Consider the following 20,108-nt stretch of genomic DNA (forward strand, 5'->3'; position numbering starts at 1 on the left):
AATTCCAAAATTAAGTTCAAGAACGCCGCACGCTCCAGCTGTTGGAGCGGCTGTCTCAGTTCCCAGCCACGCTGTTCCAGCACTTTCCTGCTCTTTGTCAAACTCATCACTTGCTGTCACCCCCCCATCTCCATTCTGTGGCCAGGAAACCATGTTCCCAATTTAAAGTGGGGGTTGGGGGAGAGGGTGGGGAAATACTATTTATTAAAAAAGAAGAAGAAGAAAATCATGGATACTTGACAACAGTCAGCAACCTCCACCCCTCCCGTTTGTGGGTTCTCAGACTTTGCGATGTGAAAGGGAGACATGGAGTGAGGAAAACCTTGACTCCTAAGCTGCTGCCGACAACTCAGCACCTGCCCTCTGTGACTCCCAGGAGAGGGACTCCATGTCATCACTTGTCATGTGAAGGAGGTGAGTCTCTGCTCTGCAGCCAGAATGTTCTGATACTTTGATGAACGTGTCTTCCATAATAATACATTATTACCGAAATGTCCATCTTGTTAGCTTTATTGGGAAAGTATTTGGCATGTTAATGGTCACAGGTGACACTTCAGAAACAGCACGTCCTTATAATAACCCCATCTGCCAGCACGGACTCAACAACTCACGTACCTGTTCTAGAGAGCTGACTCAGGTCGGACGCCTAACAGACTTCTCAGAGCTTCCATCCTCCCAGCTCTAGGTGACGCAGGCTGCCCCTGGAGAATCTTGTGGTTTCTATGGCCCCGGGGACCAGACAAAGTCAGAGGTTCCCAGCAACTAAGAGGGGCCTGAGAGCTCCAAAAGGGCTCTTCTCCTCCTGCGGTCAACGTGGATCTGATTATTCCATCCATTCTGGGAAACTCCCTGGAATGCGACTCCATGGGACTGAGATGGGGGATTTCACAAAGGGATTTGTTCTTGCTCGGAAGGCTCCAGTTAGCTTCAAGAACCCTGTTTCTTCCCAGTCTTGCCCTTTTCCCATGTTCTTTCCATTCCCTGATTACCCTGGGAGGGAACTTGTCCTTCCAGCACTTTTGTCTTCTGCTTTTATCCCACCGGGGAGAGCTGCCCACCCTTCCTGCCAGCAGAGTAGGGGGTGGACAGGAGAGCAGGGCTTGGATTGGCAGTGGCAGCGGAAGTTGTTGAACCCTGGGTGGGCCTGAAAAGTGAAAATTACATATGTTGATTTGTAGATTGGGCGGCGGTGGTTCTGTTGATCCCATTTGTCGAGATCCAGGTCCAGGTGGGAGCCAGCTCTTAGGGGAGAGTCTTAGGAGGATCCCTGGCCCAGTCCTCTCAGGTGGGCAAGTGCCACCCATCTAGACCATTCAAGGTTCATCTAGGATGAGAGAAAGTGTGGCGGACCCGCTGGTTGCACGAGGGCCGTTCCCTAGCCTCTTCTCAGCTGGCCCTCAGTGTCTCAGGTCTCAGCTTCCAAACCAGGTAGATTTGTCAAGCAATTTCCTCCAGAATAAAAACAGGTTCCAACATTTTTTTTTTATTTAAAAAACTAACCTTGATAGTGCTGTACGTGTTAGACACCACTCTGAGAATTGTACCTCTGTCATCTTGCTTAATGCTCAACCAACCAAAGAGGTGAGCTCAGCCACCACCTCCGTTTTACAGGAAGAGAAACTGAGCTCTGTTCAAAGCATTTTACAGAATCAGGTCCTGGACATCAGATGGAGCTGTGAGATCATGAATGTGAGGCTGGGGGGACAAGGAGGCAGGTGCCTCGCTCCACGTGCCTCCACCACGTGCCATCCACTTTGGTTTTTCTGCTCCCAGAAACAACAGTAGTCATGTTTGGGAGAGACAAAGTGACAGCTCAGTTTCCTTAGGGCAAGAACAGCTTTTCTACCTGACTGGTCTGTGGAGTGATTTGGGGTGTTGTTCTTGATTAAATGGCTTCCAAACTGTTTTCCTGCCCCCCTCTCCCCGGAGAACCTGGAAGCCTCTGATTGATATTCCCTAGAAAATGTATTTCCAGCCAGAGTTGTATCAGCTGTTGCAGCTGAGATCACTGGCTGATACACATGTGACTGTTGTCAAGTACAACATGTGTTAGTTTCCTGCAGGTCTGCACAGTGCATCAAGATTTTAAGTGTTGTTTCACATTTATGTTTCTTATTAAGACTCACACATTTCACTATGTCATCAAATAGACTCCTGGGAGGTCTCAAGTGAGTTTTCTTGACAGAACAAAGTTGCGTCATCATGTGTTTCTCAAAGCTGGGATTCTTCCTAGAAAGCAAACAGCGCTATTCCTTCTTTAACGTCTCCAAGGACAAAGAGAAATGGGTGAGGATTTTCAGGTCTTCAACAGACTGTGAGTTCAGACTCCTCTGGGCATCTATATCCACCTCCCCCACCCACGAGTCACACCCAGGATGATGACCCGTCCTCTCTCTTGCTGCCCAATTCACTTGACCTTGGGGTGGGGTAGGTGAGAAGACGTATTGCCTTTGGAAGTGCATCTCCAGGCTTGTTTAAGTCTTCCCCCAACCCCATAGATAACTGTTGAAGGTTCTGTAGGTTTTTTCCTCCAGCTTTACTGAGATATGATTGACAAATAAATATATACTTAACATGTACAATGTGATGTTTTGGTATATGTATGTATTGTGAAATTATTATCACCGTTACGTTCATTAGCACATTCATCATCTCACAGTTACCTTTGTGTGTGTGTGTGTGTGTGTGTGTGTGTGTGTGTGTGTGTGTGTGTGTGGTGAGAACACTTAAGATCTGCTATCTTAGCAGATTCCAAGTACACAATCCAGTATTATTAATTATACTCATTATACTGTACATTAGGTCCCCAGAACTTATCCATCTTATAACTAAGAGTTTACAACATCCTTTGACCAGTATCTCCCCATTCTGCCCACCCCCCCAAGCCCTGGTAACCACCATTCTACTTGCTGTTACTATGAGTTTGACTCTTTTCGATTCTACACACAAGTGAGATCGAGCAACATTTGCAGGCACAATTGTTTTTAAAATAATGATTCCACAAAGTCTTTTATTAATCATTTATTATTCGTGTAATTCACTTATATTTGTTACAAATAGATTCCAAACTGAAGATTCACAGATGTTAATGAACCAGTTCACTGGATCACTTGTCTCTTAATCCCACAGTTTCCACTACCTTGTGCTGTTTGCACTTTGATCAGAGGATAAAGTGGCAAAGTGAACGTATGTGAATCAAGTTCAAGGATAAATGCTCTGTCAGGGACCAATTCAAGCCCTTCTATGCATTTATGTGTGTGAGCTGAGGGCCAGCTAACCACTGCCTCTCGGGTAGCGCCCAGCTACTGAGTCCCTGATAGACTGATAAAAATATGTATATTAAAATGATGACTAAGGTAATAAAAATAAATTAACCACTTAAATATTTTTAAAACATGGTGGGGAAATGTCAGATTAACACTGCATTTATAAAATACCCTTTAAAGATGTATCATACTCTAGGCTGACTTCAACATTTTACTTCATACAATTTTAATTTGCCATACATAACTTTTAACCATGTATGTAACTACTTGCCTTTTAAAAACCCACAAAAACAGAGTCGTTCTGTGCAGTACAGCTTCTACCTGAGATACTCAAGTCACAGTCTTGGGAACTGGTTTAAGGGGGAAAGGGATTCCAGGAAATGAATCAACGTGGCCCCAGCTGCATCCCCTCTATCGGGGAATGTGTGGCTGTGGGTGGAGCTCATCTCCAACAAAGCTGTCAAGCCGAAGAAAGAATGTGTTTTGCCAAAATATTTTATATATGCTTGGCTTTGTCTGTCAGGCACATAAGAGACACTGATGTGGCACCAAACAGGTCAATGCAAACAGTGAAGCAGAGCTAAAGAAAGACCCATTGGGGATTAAAAGACTCCGCTTTTTATAACACAAAAGTATGTGTGGGGGGGTATGTGTGTGTCCTTCCAAGTATTCAGCCTGTGATTTCAAAACTGTATTTGAGAGTGTGCTTCACATATTATAAAGTCATGAACCATTGCAGAAGGAAAATACTGAGCCGTGGGAGTTCAGAAAGGAAAGTCAGGCTCTGAGTCATTCCCGTGCCCTTTAGGTAAGTATGATGGTGAGTAAAAATTGGGATGGTAAGAGGATTTGTCTAGCCCAAACAAGAATGAAGTGGGGAGACTGGCAACAGCAGATTTATGAGTAAGATATGAGATTTATGAGCAACCAATAATTTAGTAGAGGTGTCACTTATGAGAGGGTTGAGGAACATCCGTTTATGGATGCAGGCCAGGAAGTCCTTAGGGCTAGAGATACATGGTCAACAGCAAAGGTACAAGATTGGACTACAGAGAGAGTGGAGGCAGGGATGGAGCATCATGGCAATGAGGGTACCAGGTGGTGCCAGGAGAAAACAGCACCTCAGGCCCCGGCCACCTCCAGGGCTGCCCACGGCTCTCTGCAGTGTGGGGTGAAAACCTGGGACCAACATCCTCTTTGGTCTCCATCAGCTGTAACCCCTAACACTCAAATGAATCTTGTTGGGGGAAGAGTCTCACAGATTGATTTTAACTCTGTCCATTTCATCTTTGAAAGGGGACATAAAGAACAAAATTTTTCTGACCCGGGGAAGCCACTTCAAGGGGTGTCCTGGTGAACAAGGAAAGGACATTAGAGGGTCCAGAAATCAGCACGGGAGCCCAACAACGAGGCAGAGCCTTGAGAGGAGAACAGCCAGGCCACCCAGTGGATTAGCAGGGACCTGTTTCTGAAGACAATCTGCAGATGGAGTTTACTGAAACTTGGGGCAAGCCTGAATCCTAATCAGAACTGGTCCCAAGCATCCATCCTCATGTCCAGCTGAGACTGCATCCCGTGAGGATGTGCCTAAGTGAAGAATGGGCTAGTGAAGAATCTGCAGATGGACTGTAGTGGCTGCAGCTGCAAGGGCCCCGGAAGGACACCAGATTGTCAGCCAGGGGCCAGCAGGAAGGTGGCAACACTGGTTGAGCGACTGCTTACATTTGAGACACTGTGCTAGACTGTCAGTTTCTGTCATCTCCTGTAGTTCTCACCACACTTTGATAAGGGTAAGTTCATAATCCATATTTGAGTGATAGAGAAGCTGAAGTTCAGAGAGGTTAGACATTTCATTCAGGATCACGGAGTGATGCCAAACTATGAATCTAGAAATGTCTAACCCCAAAATGTGTGCTGTTTTCAACAAACCTAGTGGGTTCCCTGAAGGAATCTCAAATTAGTTTATTAGTTCTTCATTCAATGCACCTATTTTTTGTTAAGACTAGAAAATCTCCAGATGCTTGAAAATTAAGCAACGTTCCAAATAACCATTAAATTAGAAAACATTTTAACTAAATAATAATGAAAACAGGCATATCAAAATCTAAGAGATGCAGCTAAAGCAGCACTCAGAAAAATTTACAGTACTAAAACATACATATAAGAAAAGAAGATGAGCTGAAAAATCAACGATCTAAGCTTCCACCTTAAGAAGCTGAATAAAAAAACCCAAAGAAATGAGAAGGAATCTCTAGATCTCTAAAAAGAGAGAAAAGCAAAACCCAAATAAACAGAAAATCAACAAAGCTACAGGTTGGTTCTTTGCATGAGTAATAAAAGTGACCATCAAGACTAATCAAGAAAAATTCAAAGGAGAAACAAACAAACCCAAGGGAGAAACAAATTGCTAGTATCAGAAACAAATACGTATTTTAATTGCCTAACACATATATAAGATGATGAGAAGGAAGAGCAAGAGGAGGGAAAAATATATCGGTTTTGAAGCCATCCAAGGATAATCATATTTCAGATCCTATTGTATTTGATTAAATCCGACATGTATTTATTGGAAGAGAACATAAGGCACCGTCAGTTTGGTGTTCTAGGTCTAGAAAGAGAGAGCACATGAATTTTGGAGTCGCATAAAGCTGAGTTCAAATTCATTCTCTACCTTGAACTAAATGTATGACTCCAGGGAAATTATTAACAAATGGGAGGTGATAATGTCTAACTCATAGTGCTGTTGGAAAGGCTGGAGTTAAAGCACCAAGTATATGGGTAGCTTATATCCCACAGAACACTTCTCCCAAAGTGACCCATTACCATGGCATTCATAGTTTATCTGTAGGAAAGATACAGAAATATATCCTGAGACAAGATCATTCATTTAGAAATGTAACCTTTTCTGAAAAGTCTAGGCATTTACTTTTCTTGACCTGCCAATAAGAGAGGTTCAGTGTGGTCATTCTTCAGTAGAATGGATGTTACCAACATATCAACATCATGAAAGCATCATATGAAAACTAAAATAAAATAACTTACTATAAAATCTCCATTCTATTTTTATAAAACAATTATTTTTTTCTTGACTATTAGGAGATCAAAATAAGAACTACACCAATCATGTAAGTTAGTTTACGACTTTGGAGGAAAAGGCTTCCATCTGCAGTGTAGATATTATGACAGAGGATCCTCCCCAATCCTCTGGTTTCCACCAGCGTGGCCCCTGAGTCATGCATGTTGACATATACTGCAAGGGATCCACCGTGTTGATTGGCTCACGTCCTGAGTGAGCAAGATGAATCCTCAGGATTTCTCACACACTGAAGAAACTTGACAGGTCTACGATGAAAAAACAAAAAAGGAGATTAAGAGGCAATACAATACACCTATGGTCAATTCACCAAGGACAGATGCCCCTTCGTTAACAACAAAAGCATGCGTGAACTGTTAGCATCCACACAAGTTTCTCTCCTACATTGACAACATCATGGAGAAAGGTCAAGTCCAAGAGTGAATGACTGGGGGAGGACAGTATAGCTCAAGGGGTAGAGCACATGCCTAGCATGTACAAGGTCCTGGGTTCAATCCCCAGCACCTCCTCTAAAAATAAGTAAACCTAATTACCTGTCTCCCCTCACCAAAAAAATCAAAACAAACAAAAAAAGAGTGAATGAAAGGATGGCCCAATTGAATTTCATTTCACTTGGGAAGCCAAAGAAATATGGAGAAGGGATGCTTGAATACATGGAGATGAAAACAGATGTCTGGCTCAGACATCACAGATATGTGTTATTAATGTCAGCTGAGGGTCAAGAAAGAAAAAGCAGGAGCAGCACCCTGAAATGAGGAAGTGTTAGGTCAAAGGGTCTGGCAGCACAGGGGGGTCATAGACCCCCTGGGGGAAGGGTTCATAGACCCACTGGGGGAACACTGGCAGCTGGCCGCCATCAGCAAGGGGACCACACAACCTTTGCACAGAACAATTCCTAGATAAGAATTAGCAGGTGAATGACTCTCATTTTAATAAAAATTAGATAACAAAGCAACACAGTCCAATGGCAATGCTGGCACATGGAAGAGGTGGGTGGAGAGTGGGGAAGTGGTTCCTTAAATTGCAGCTGAACCTGATTTTGCTAAATGTGAGTCAAGAGAGAGATCCATAGAAGGCAGCTACCTGACCCCCTGGGCTTCTGGGATCTAGCCAACTGCCATGACCAGCTGATCACAGTGGCTCTAAGTATAGTCACTCCATCCTCACCAATATGGTAGCCTGGAGCTCCCACATGAATATATTGGGGAGGGGAGGGGGAGAAGGGTGGGTAGTATCCGCTTCCTTAAGGAAATAATGCTATGAAAAAGGAATCTTTGTAAGGTTATTTAGGATTTTTGAAGCCACCTTTACTTTATAGTAAATGAACAGAATATGAATATGTTTCTTAATTTGTCACTTATTGGGAATTCAATTTCAGAAAAGAGGCAGGAATTATGCTGTTAAAAGAATCTCTCTCCATTAATATGTAAATATTCACATTCAATGTTTCAGTAAAATGGACACACTTTTGATATGCTGGATAACACACTGATGGATAGAAACAGTGTATTTTTTTAAATTAACTTTATATTTTTAATCAAGCTTTTGGGTATGATTCCCAGTAAACAAATACAAAAATTGAATGTAGTTACTAATTTACAGAAATAATGAATTTAAAACTAAGGTAGTTCACAATGAAAATTTTAAATACGACTTAAAATACTGAGTTTTTAGCCACTGCCCTAATGATGTTTCCTAAGGCTTACATCCTCTTTACTACAACTTTTAAAAAATGCTGTTACCATTTTTCATCGATACACCATCGGGTAGGAATAACAATTGAAGGTGTTAAACACACCTTGAATGGAATGACTCTAAAATTCCAAGGGAGATTTTTCTTTGCAAACTTTGACCTTTAATTATGTAGTACTTTGCTTAAAGCAGTCTATTTTATGCTATTACAATTTGTGTTTAAATTATATATGAAATAAGAGACTGTATTTTGAAGTAACGTAAAAGGAGAAATGCACCCTCTAGATTTTTTTAATGTGCCACTAGGGGGCACTAGCCAGAAAGCATTCTGACCATTTGCTATTTTTAAAGTAATCCCCCAAAAAAGTGCTGTCCTGTTCTGTTCACTCCACTGATTAAAACACATGTTAAGAAATTCTGTGTACATTTTACAAGACTGATGTATGAAAAAGAAAGACTTTAAAGGTATACACCCAAATGTTAATCATGTTTGTCTCCGAGTGGTGGGACTTACTAAAGGGGAAGAGCTGAATCAGTAGATGGTCTAATCCATATAAACGTAATCACACTTCTGTTTTGCTTATTAAACAACCACAGCGAAACAGCTGGACAAAAGTTGGCTAAACTGGAAGGTATGTTTGGGACGGATTTATTTAAATTACAGTCTATGTCTGTATCTGTGACATTCACTCTGGGCTCCCCTGGACACAAGCGGCTTCTAGCAAAGCCACAGAACTCTTAGATGCAACAAGGGACCCTGTGGGCCTGGCAATTCAAAGAGGCATGCTAAATATATTATGGCCTCATGTTTGAGGAAGACCAACGGTGATTGCAGATATGATCCCCAAGTTTAAGGTCACATGAGCTGATGCTCTGAATGACAGGCGCTGCCTTACAAATCATTTCCTTCCTAGATGGGCCAGTCGGCAAGTCCAGGTGGTAGGGATGTGTAATTATCCCTCCCAGGTGGAGACTGAGGGAGTTTACCAGGACCGTGCAGTTTGGGGCCATTTGTGAAAAAATAAAGGGGGGAATGTTTAATGTAAGAAAAAAGATCAAAGAGTCTTGGAGATAAGACTCATCTCCAACCCCCAGTCTTCTCCTAGGTTTTAGTATTCTGTTTTTCCCAACACAAAACGTCTCTAAATAACTTAGACTGGTCAGCTGTCTGCCATGTTTCTTTTATAGTCGTTCCTTTGTTCTGTCTGTTTTCCCACCGAACCGCTGTAGAAGGCTTGTGTTATTTTCTGGCAGTTTCCAGAGAGAAGCCAGCTGACTGACGGAGAATTCAGGTCATTCGGGAGACAAAGCCCTCAGTGACTATTCCTTGAATCTGTCCTTCTGTCATTCTGACATGGTCAGTGGGAAAGGCTGGTGACAGAAAGGAGGTGGGAAGAGGGTCCTAGCGTTCCAGCTTCTAGATTCTTTGCAACACTTTTTCTCTCTGCGTCTGTCTTGTAACTATCCTATATGGGAGAATTTCCAAAGATGCTTTTAGCAAGAAGCCCTGCCTATATTAAGTAATTGGCCACAACTATAAAAATCATGGAGGGAGGTCCCAGTTTTGATAACAGAGTTGCAGGTGACTTTAAAAATATATGCCTATCTGTAATGTAAACTTTGCTCTAATAAACATGTATTACTGATAAAACCTTTTAAAAGATTTTATAGATTTTAATTTTTTAAAGATAAAGCTTAGTTAACTGCCATTTGGCAACTTACCAAGTGCTAGGCATCTACCCTGAGACCCAACTAAGGAAACTTCACATGCAAAATTATGCCAGGTCACAAGGATTTTATAAATCCTTTGCATTTGGCAAAATCGGCTTCTGCTCCCCTGAAAGCTAGGATCCCAGCTCAGGCCTCTCGCATGGGAAACTGGGAAAGATGCCTCCAAGCCTGGGTCAGCTTTAGAGGCAAATCACCGCTTGAGTGGTATGGGGCAGGAAGAGGAAAGAGGGTGGAGAAAGGTGGCCAACTGAAGGCCACTGTCTGGAAACGCCTTCTGGGCAGAGCTGGGCTGGGGAGGAACAGAGGTCACCATGGCTCACCATCCCAGGTCACCATCAGGGTGCCTGCAGGTGGCAAGGTGGCCATTTATTCTTCAAGAAGTAGTTAATTACCTGTAGTTATCCTGGCAGGTGAATTTTATATTTCTTTTACTCATAATCGATTTCAGGTCCATTATGGAGGAACCCGAGCATGAGTCGCTGGGAAAGAAAGAAGAAGTGTTAAAATAACAAGATCTCACAAACATTCGCTGTCTCCTAGTTTCTTCTAGGTAGCAGGCCCCAGGCAGGGTCGTGGGGTAAAGAGGTGAAGCAGAGGTAGCTTCTAAGAGCTCACAGGTCAGCGGGGGAGCGAAAGGTGTAACTAGGCAGATGCCTACTATGGAGATAAAATTAAGAGACTGTTGCAACGGGGTGAGTGTAGAGTGAGGCCCCATTCATTTCCTGAGCCAGGCTTTTCTCAGTGAATTCCTGTGACTGGATTCTTTCATGGATTGATTCCTAAAACGACCTTGAGAATATATGGTACAAGGTAGTAATACACACCTGGGGCTTTTTCCAATGTCGTGCATCACCCAGGCCTGCAGTGTATGAACCTTCTCTGGATGCAAATTATGGACTTCCACGCCTCCAAACGTGCTAAGATAGAAGAGACCAAGAACATCGTTAACCCTATTCAGGCATCCACAGCCTTCAATAGGAAACCGTGCTAACCCTTGCAAATAGGATGCAAAGAAATAAGTACCTGTCTTTACTAAAGGCGTTACTGAGGGATCCATTGAGCACCACTTGGACCATACCACAGGCATTTTCTGCAAACTTAAAAAACAAAACAAAACAAAAACACCATTCTTTAGCATGCAAACTTAATTGCCATGCACCGGGAGTTCCATTCAAAACAGCTCTTAGCATCGGCTAGCGGGTTAAGGAGGAACAGACCAGTCTGTGAGGTTCTAGCTCAGTCATGCCAGGTTTGTGTGATTTTCATCCCAAGCCATTGGAGGGATCATGCTTCCCAGAAGAGTTCTGGAAGCAGTTGCTCCAATCTGCATTTGAACAATGAAGTTCAACGTCATGGTTGCCAAATTGGTGATTCAGAAGTCAGAAGTCCAGATCAGTAAGAGCAACATCACGGCTGGGGGAGGAGGATGAAAGCACTTTCTTGGTACCATGCACTGTAGACACTGCACATTTCACCCAGTGGGAGCAGACTGGACACTTCAGGGGTAAAACAAATAGGACACCAAGAAAAAAGAAACTGGAGAGAAGATGACACTGAAGGCTACACTAGCATAAGGAGAAATGGAGAATGAATGAATGCGTGAGTGAATATTTCTGAGCAGCGGTTTCATTTCTTCATGCAACAAACATTCAGCTGGAATCTTCACGAGTCACTAGGGAAAATGAAATGTGCAAAACTAAGCCATCTACGTGTTTCTTCCAGAAGGCCCAGCCACACGGGTGGGACTAGGTCAGATAGCCTTCTCACATCCGCCAGCTGTATCGCATTGTGAAGACCAGCTTCACGAGGGCACTGAGAGCCCTGTGAGAGCTGTGAGCCTGGCTGTCCCACTGCCCACCCCAGCCCTGAGCCCCGTAGCCCGTACACGGCACAGCGTGGGTGCCCAGTGAAAACCTGTGGAGCGAGAAGAGGGAAGGAGGGAGGGAGGGAAAGAGGAAGTAGGAAGTCCAAATATGCCATGATGGAGATGGCGGAAGACCCAGAAAAGGCGTCATGGAGGACCACGAAAGCCAAGTCCGGAAGGATGACCAGGATTCCACCTGGCAGAGGCTGAGGCAGCTGCAAACAGAAGGGCCTAGGAGCGTGAGAGAAGAGTGTCATCCTGGGGAAACATTCAGTAGATGCTGGAGTTGGGTAGATATGTCAGTTCTTGGAGGACCATGAATGCTTTGCCAAGGAATCTGGCCTGTCCTCTGCAGGAGATAAAGCACCACTGAACAATTTGAAAGAGAACTGTGAAAATTCAATGAGGCGTCCGTCTTTCTACCAGGGGTTATGAGCAGAGGAGAGAGGTCCAATGATTATCCATCACAAGTGCTGAGTCAGCAGAGTGCTTAGCAGGTCCAAACACTGACCCTGCAGTACAGAATTCTCACCAGCCCCACACAGTAAGTATTGGGTCGATTTGCCCCAAAGTCACGTCACCTGGAAGTGAGAAAATGAGACGAGGATTCAAACCACCAAGCAGCACTGCCTGAAAAGAAAGGATCTAGCTGGACGAAAGAAGCCCACTTACATACATCTATGAGCATCTGGCCAAGATAAAGGAGCGGTCCCAGGGGGCTCACAGAGGTAGGGCGCCTGCCATCCCCTTCGCTGGACTCCCAGCCCCAAGGACAGTGTGGAGAACACATGTAGGTGCTTGACACATGTAAAATGTGACTTGGCTTTAAATGCTTTCAGCAACAGCACTGCCACAAAACGTATCATAGAGGGATAACATAAATCGAAACTCTTCTCCAGCAAAGCCAGCAAAAAACAACAACAAATCTGGAGTGCCTCTAATTTTCACAGCACATAGTAGGTACTCAACAAATATTTGTTCACATAGTAGGTACTCCACAAATATTTGTTGAATGCATTCTGAGTTGGCTGATGGGATGGCGGTATCTTGTTTAACCTTTGCAGCAACCCTACAGGACAGGCATTATTTTTATCTCTATTTGACAGATAAGGAATCTGAAGGGCAGAAGAGTTAAAAGAATCTGTTCAAGTTTAAGCAGTTTCCTTCTTTCTAACCTCAGGCTATCTCCTTCTCTCAACCATCCCAGGGTTTGCCTGAATCTCCTTAAGGTAGCTTAGGCTCTCAGCTCTGCTACTTACCAGCCCATTGACCTTGAATGAGTCACTTAACCTCTTACCTGGAACAGGGGGATCTGTACCTTCTCACAGCATCAATGGTGAGGACTGAATGAGACGACACGGGTCAGGGACCTGGCCCAGGACTTTTCATAAATATGCGCTTAACAAATGTGAGTCTTCACCCACCCTAGCTCCTCAGATGTCTAAATTTAATTTTGGAGAAATCTGAGTAGTATAGTTTTATTTTCTCCTCTTTTTTCTATTCATTTCTTTTTTTCTTTCTCTCCCCTTTTTTCCTAGTCCACTTGCAAGCAAGCAACTCAGAAGACAAATAAATGTGCACAGGGAGAAGGTATAGCTCAGTGGTACAGCGTGTGCTCAGCAGGCATGAGGTCCTGGGTTCAATCCCCAGTTCCTCCATTAAAATAAATAGATAAATATGCACAAAGGCAGCTAGAATCAGAAGTAGATAGAGGGGAGGTCAGGGAGAATTTCCCAGCCTGGATTCTGGATCTAGAGTCGGACAGTTTGGGATAAGCACCCAGGTCTGCCCCTTACTGGGCACATTTAGTAGCATCCTTATTTACCTGCACCTCCACCTGTCATCTGTAAAACGGATGTGATGCTCATGGGACCTATGTCAGGATTCTGGTGAGACTAAAGGATTTTAATCCACGTTAAAGACCTGAGGACCGCACCTGGCACACAGTAAATGGTCTGCAAATGTAGATAATTAAGACTGTTCCAGGAATCTAAAGTCGGCCAATCCTCACAGCAGAGGATTAAACCAAGCCAGAGATGCCTGGCAACCAAAGCCAAAAAATGGGCAAGAGCAGGAGTCTTTAATGGGAGCCCAGGGACCTTCAATAGATGCCCGAAATTTTTATGTGAAAATCTTCTGGTGTGTGCTTACGAACATTTTTCTCAGGAAAGAATTCTGAACTTTGTTTCTAAGAGGGCCTGTGATCCCAAATGAATTAAAACCAATCACTGACTGGATGACCTCTGAAGCTCTTTGGTCTCCAGGGTTCTAGGATTTCACTTACTTACCATTTTGGACAGCACCTTCCAGAATACAGTCACAGAGTTGTTCTTGCAGTCTTTCCTCCAGTCTGGACAAGACTGATAGTTCATTTCTGAAAGACATAGTTACAGAGAAATAATTAAAGTGGAAAAGAAAGGGTCTAATTCATCTCTGTTCTTTCCCAGCTATTGGATCACAGTGGAGCCACTTTTCAATGGCAGCACTGCCAAGATGGAGGATGGAGAATGGACACATCTCAGCCCAATTTAACTAAGTGCCCCCTGAATCCCTTCCAAGTCCTTACCTTACCCTCCAAATCCCAGACAGGAACACGGTGACCAGCTTTGAGTCATCATTCTGGGAAATGCAGCTAAAGCTCATCTGACAGAGACAAGCCCCAACATTACTCCCTCTTCCAGGGAGCATTGCAGATAAAACTGGGCCCACAGGGGCCCCTCTTGTCAGTCTCCCCTCTGCTCCCTGCCAACCCCCTCTTCTTGACAGCCTTCCTCCCACTTCCCTCAGTCCCCACACCCTTAGGCTCAGATGCCCTCAAAGTCTCTCTGCATTCTCTCCGTCCTGACAGGCTCAGCTGTCGGGGAGGAACCACAGACACAAGGCGTGAATACATAGTTTCTGTGTTATTTCTCCCAAGGATATCTGCCTTAGTGCACAGACATTTATTTTTATTTATTTTTTATTGGTGTATAATTGACAAATAAAATTGTAAGACATTTAAAGTGTACAAAGTAATAATTTGATATCACACACCTTATGAAAAGATTCTCCCTCATCAGGTTAATGAACACATCCATCACCTCATATTCTTTTTTTTTTTTTTTTTGGATGGTAACATTTAAGTCCTACTCTCATAGCAAATATCAGTTATGCAATACAGTGTCAGCAAATATAGTCACCAGGCTGTACATTAGATCCTCGGATCACATCCATCTTATAACTGAAAGTTGGAACCAACTTCTCCCCACCTTCCAGCCCCTGGAAATCACTTATCTCCTCTCTTGTTTCTGAGTTTGACATTTTTTTTTCAGATTCCACATATAAGTGACACCATGCAGTTAGGATGGGTGAGTCTCAATCCAGTAAGACTGATGTCCTTATAAGAAGGAGAAGATTGGTCACAGAGACAGACGTGCACAAAGAGAAAATGACAGAGACACACAAAGAGAAGACAGCCATGTGATGACGGAGGCAGAGGTTGGAGTGATGTATCCACAAGCCAACAGGCAAAGGCTTCTTTTCTAGAGCATTCAGGGAGCATGGCCCAGACAACACCATGATCTATGACTTCCGGCCTCCAGAGCTGTGAGAAAATAAATTTCTATTGTTTTATGCTACCGAGTATGTGACACTTCATTACAGTAACCACAGGAAACCAGTATAACCACAAATATGGGCTTGACGGCCAATGACAGGAAAGAAAATTCTAGATCAGAAACCCTTCCTGGGATGAGGAAGCAATCCTGGGAGTTTTAATAATAATTGAATGCTGTATAACCAAAATTGCACAAATTTTTAAAATTTCCATGTACGGAGATAAATAATTACTGTGGAGTCCAAAGATAAATTTGAATCATCTCCCCACAGAGGCAAAAATGTTGACGATAATGAAATGAATACACATTTTATAAGGGGCTACAAAGTGCTCCTGTTCATAGGTTTTCATAAACATAAAGCTTTTTCATCTTAACAGCCACATCCAGAGAGCAGTCTCTGAGTTGATCACCGCCCCTCTCCCCAGAAGGGTGTCTGCCTTGCCACCTGCCCTATTCACACACACCATTAAATGAAATTTTAAAATCAGAGGGAAAAAGAAAAGGGGGGAAATCTTTCATTAAAGAAAGAGAAATTAAGTACATAAAAAAGCAGAATAAGAAGTTTAAAAAGAGAGATTAGAAAGCTATAACAGAAATTAAGACTTTAGTAATAAAACAAATAAACAAGGCAAAACTAAGGTAGAAAAAAATTGAAAGAAAAAAGTTTAAGCCAGACTATAGAATGGTTAAAACATAAAAATTAGGAACCTGAAAGACAACAAATAAAATAAGGAGGTCAGTTTTTAACGATTTTTTTTTAATCAGTAAAAACTGAGGCCAAAAAGGAAGTAGACAAAATGAAACAACCTATACAAAATTCAATTAAAAAGAAAGAAAAATAAAGAACTCTAAAAGGTAAATAGATAAGAAATAGATCTTTAAAAGTTTATATATCTCCATTTTATTCTAAGAAAGACTTGAGGTGAGAAACTGAAAAATAAAGCCAAAAGAGAAAATTTTACAGAAAACACATTTAAAAGCTAAAAGAATTAAATGAATGACCAAGAAAAGCTAACTTGTGAAAAGGGAAATTAAAAAAAGGAAAGTAAAAAGTATGGCAAAAAAAATCTATAAAGTTTAACCATGAAGAAAATGAATAAATGGAGAGATATATTCCTATACCATATGTCTGGGTGGAAAGAGTCCAGATTAAAGATTAAATGAAAAATTACAAAAATAAAAACGCTAGATGAAAATACAGAAGACTTTTCAATCTTGAGTGAAGAAAATCTAAGCCAAACATGAAACCAGCAGCCAGACAGGAAGGGGTCAACAGATTAACTGCATTTCTGTGTGGCCAAAGACAGAATATAAACAGTATTAAAAAGAAAAATGGAAACTGAGAAAGATAGATCTGCCACCTCTGTGGCAGAAAACAGGCAGGATGGCACGTGGTTAAGAACACACGATCTCGAGCCAGTAATCCTGGGTTTGCAACCAGCTGTGTCACTTACTAGCTGGCAAGTTACATAACATCCCTGTGCCTCAGACTTCTGGCCTGTAACATGGGATTATCATAGGACCTCCTGGGGCTGTGAAGGGTTAAACAAGTGAAAATTCATACAGCATATGGAGCAATGGCTGGGACTTCGTAAGTACCCAATAAGCATTAACTACTATTGTTACTTTATATAAAACTTCTATAAGTAAGAAAACAACAGACAACCCGATAAAAAAGGATTAATACACAAACTGCCAGTTTACAATGGAAATAGAAATATCGATCATTAAATATACAAGTATGCTCACCTTACAATAAAAAAATGCATAATAAGCCAATGTATTATTTCTTTCTCAGGTTGGCAAGACATTATAAGATATTAACGGCCAGCGTTGGTGAGGGTGTGGGTAAATAGATGATCTCATATATTTTGAGAGTATGAATTGTTACCACCTTTTGAATAACAACTTATCAGTTTCCACCATAATTTATTCCACACTGAAATTTCATCTGTAGACATTTATCTTTCAGACATACTTCCACAAGCTTGCAGGTGTATATGTGCACAGAAGCACTCCTTGTAACAGTGGTTGGAACAACCTAAATGTCCGTCAATAAGAGATTGGTCAAATAAATTATGATGTGTCCACAGAGGAAATACAATGAGGCTTTTTAAAAAAAGGATGGCTGTATGAATACCTATTAAGTGAATAAGTCAAGTTGCAAAACAGTATGTGTACCTTTCAGACAAACAGACTGTCCCCGACTTAACGATGCTTCGACTTAGGATTTTTCAACTTCACAATGGTGTGAAAGCGATATGCATTCAGTAAAAGTGGTATTTAGAATTTTGAATTTTGATCTCTTCCTGGGCTAGTGATACGTGCTCTGACACCCTCTCGCCATGCTAAGCAGTGGCAGGGAGTCACAGCTCCCGGTCAGACACGCCATCCCCAAGGTAAATAACGCATACACTTACAACCACTTGGTACCCAGACAATGATTCTGTTTTTCACTTTCAGTATAGTATTCCGTAAATTACATGAGATATTCAACATTTTATTATAAAATAGGCTTTGTGTTAGATCACTTTGCCCAACTGTAGGCTAATGCATGTGTTCTGAGTTTGAGGTGGGCTGGGCTAAGCTATGATGTTCAGTGGGTTAGGTTTATTAAATGCATTTTTGGCTTATAATATTTTCAACTTACAATGGGTTTATTGGGGCTTAACCCCATCATAAATCGAGGAAGATCTGTATGTGCTTATATGAGCAAGAGGAAATGTAAGATATGTATCAAATTGTTGACAACAGTCCCCCTTTGGGAAGTAGCCTGGAAATTGAGGAGGGAGGGGAAAAGGCATTTTTTACTTTTTGCTTTTATGCATTTCTGTATATGCAAGTATTTTTCAACTGAGTGCATCATTTTTGTAATTGGAAATAATGCAAATCTGGGTCGAAGACCCTACAACGATAAAATTTTAAATAAAGTCAAAAACAAAAATAAGAATATAACAATATAAAGTAAAAAGATCCACCGTATAAATAAAAAGAGAAAGAAAAAAAGAGTGAAATGAGCTCAGTAGGGTTTTCTGAGTAGAAAACACCTTCCCAAGGTGAGGTGTTTTGGGTCTTTCTGGGCAAGGTAAGACCATCTTTGAACAAGGGCAAAGCCACACACTGGCTGAGACGCAGAGAGGCCCAGCGCGTGGCTGCTGTGGCTGTTCTGCGGAACGAGAACTTTGGCCTGATTTGCAGCCACACAGATGGACCTGGAGATCATCATTCTAAATGAAGTAAGCCAGAAAGAGAAAAAAGATACCATATGATATCACTTATGTGTGGAAGCTTAAAAAAAAATGATACAAATGAACTTATTTGCAAAACAGAGACAGACTCACAGGCATAGAAAACAACCTTACGGTTACCAGGGGAGAAAGAGAGTGAGGAGGGATAAATCGGGAGTTTGGGATTTGCAGATACTAACTACTATCTATAAAATGAACACCGTGGTCCTACTGTACAGCACAGGGAACTATAGTCTATATCTTGTGGGAACTTATGGTGAAAAAGAATATGAAAACGAATATATGTGTGTTCATGTAAGACTGAAGTATTACGCTGTACACCAGAAATTGACACAACATTACAAACTGACTATATGTCAATAAAAATACATAAATACTGAAAAAAATAACTTTGGCCTTATTCCCTCCGAAGCCTCAACCTGCTTCAGAATTCTTTGGTCCTGGATGAGGTGCATATAGAAAGCAAAACCCCAACAGTTCAGACGCAGGCTGTTCCTGCACTCAGAAAGGAGGGGGCCAGGGAGCTTGGCACCCCCAAACCCTGGGGTCCATTTTTCTAGAAAACAGGAGTCAGTCTGAAGAACGCTACCGTACATCAATAAGGATACAGGTGGCATCAGTCTGGGTACCCGCGGCTCCTTCCTCCAGATGGATCTTCTAGGATCCCTGGCAGAGCTCAGGGCCGCTGCGCCCTGCACGCCCCCTGCGCCCTGCACGCCCCCCGGCATCCCCAGAGGGCCCAGATCCTCACCAGAAGAGCCTGAGTCCCCGCACCAGGTGAGGCCGTCAGCCACGTAACCCAGCAGCGTGTTCTCCAGCGTGAACATCTCCTGCCGGACCCACGTGTACTGATGCGCCAGCTCCTTTGTTCTGCTCCAAAAGACCGTCTGAGAGAGAATGAACACCATCTATTGTTGAGATCATCTGTCATCTAGTATCCATTTACTAAGTCAAAAAAAAATAAAATAAAATCCACACTTTTTAAACAATGGAAAACATAAGAGTAAATCACCTACAGTAAGGGTAAGTGTTGTTGAGTGCATTACTGCTTTGTGTGTATGTGTGTGTGCACGCGCACGCGCATTCTCTAGGTCACAATGTAAAATGAATGTATTATTCAGGATGGCAGGGGAAAAGGTCTGAAAGCCCCTGATCAAAATCTTACAATAAATCTAAGCTCAAACACATCTAGGGGAGGCATTAGGAAGTTCCAAACTTCCTAAAGTTATCTGCCAAATAATTTTGTCTGTGTGCTACTTCTGGGAAGTGCTATTGATTCTTAAAGAGCTCCATAATCCCAGCTTTCCCCTCAAAACTCTCCCATCGCCGTACAAAACAGGAATAGAACACATACAGTGAGTTTTATCAGGGTCCCTTGTAAAGGCATAGAAAGTCAAATTTCAGAACAATCTTCTGTCTCATGGATCTATTCACTCCTCATAGGAGGCAGTGGAGGCTACGGTTAAAAGCCTGGGTCCTGGAGTCACGCTGACTTCAGAAACGGCATCACTGCTTACTAGCCGTCTGACCTTGGGCAACCACAGAGTTGCTAAGCCTCACTTTCCCCATCTGTAAAATGGTATCGATAATCATTGCAAGGAACTCCTGAGATGCTGA

At 42.5% G+C, this 20,108-nt stretch overlaps 1 protein-coding gene across 1 annotated transcript in view; it reads right to left on the reverse strand.

The window, feature by feature from the left end:
* Positions 1-3,006: 3,006 nt before the first annotated feature.
* Positions 3,007-20,108, reverse strand: part of CD38 (CD38 molecule) — a 48,238-nt gene continuing 31,136 nt past the window's right edge. The window contains exons 4-9 of the mRNA XM_010973005.3: positions 19,243-19,378; positions 13,936-14,021; positions 10,807-10,880; positions 10,608-10,700; positions 10,176-10,262; positions 3,007-6,608 (exon numbers count right to left, since the gene is read on the reverse strand). Of these exons, the coding sequence (XP_010971307.2) occupies positions 6,545-6,608; positions 10,176-10,262; positions 10,608-10,700; positions 10,807-10,880; positions 13,936-14,021; positions 19,243-19,378 (540 nt within the window). The 3' untranslated portion in view covers positions 3,007-6,544. The remainder of the gene's footprint in view (positions 6,609-10,175; positions 10,263-10,607; positions 10,701-10,806; positions 10,881-13,935; positions 14,022-19,242; positions 19,379-20,108) is intronic.

This window comes from Camelus bactrianus, chromosome 2, assembly GCF_048773025.1.
Source record: "Camelus bactrianus isolate YW-2024 breed Bactrian camel chromosome 2, ASM4877302v1, whole genome shotgun sequence".
Classification (NCBI taxonomy): Eukaryota; Metazoa; Chordata; class Mammalia; order Artiodactyla; family Camelidae; genus Camelus; species Camelus bactrianus.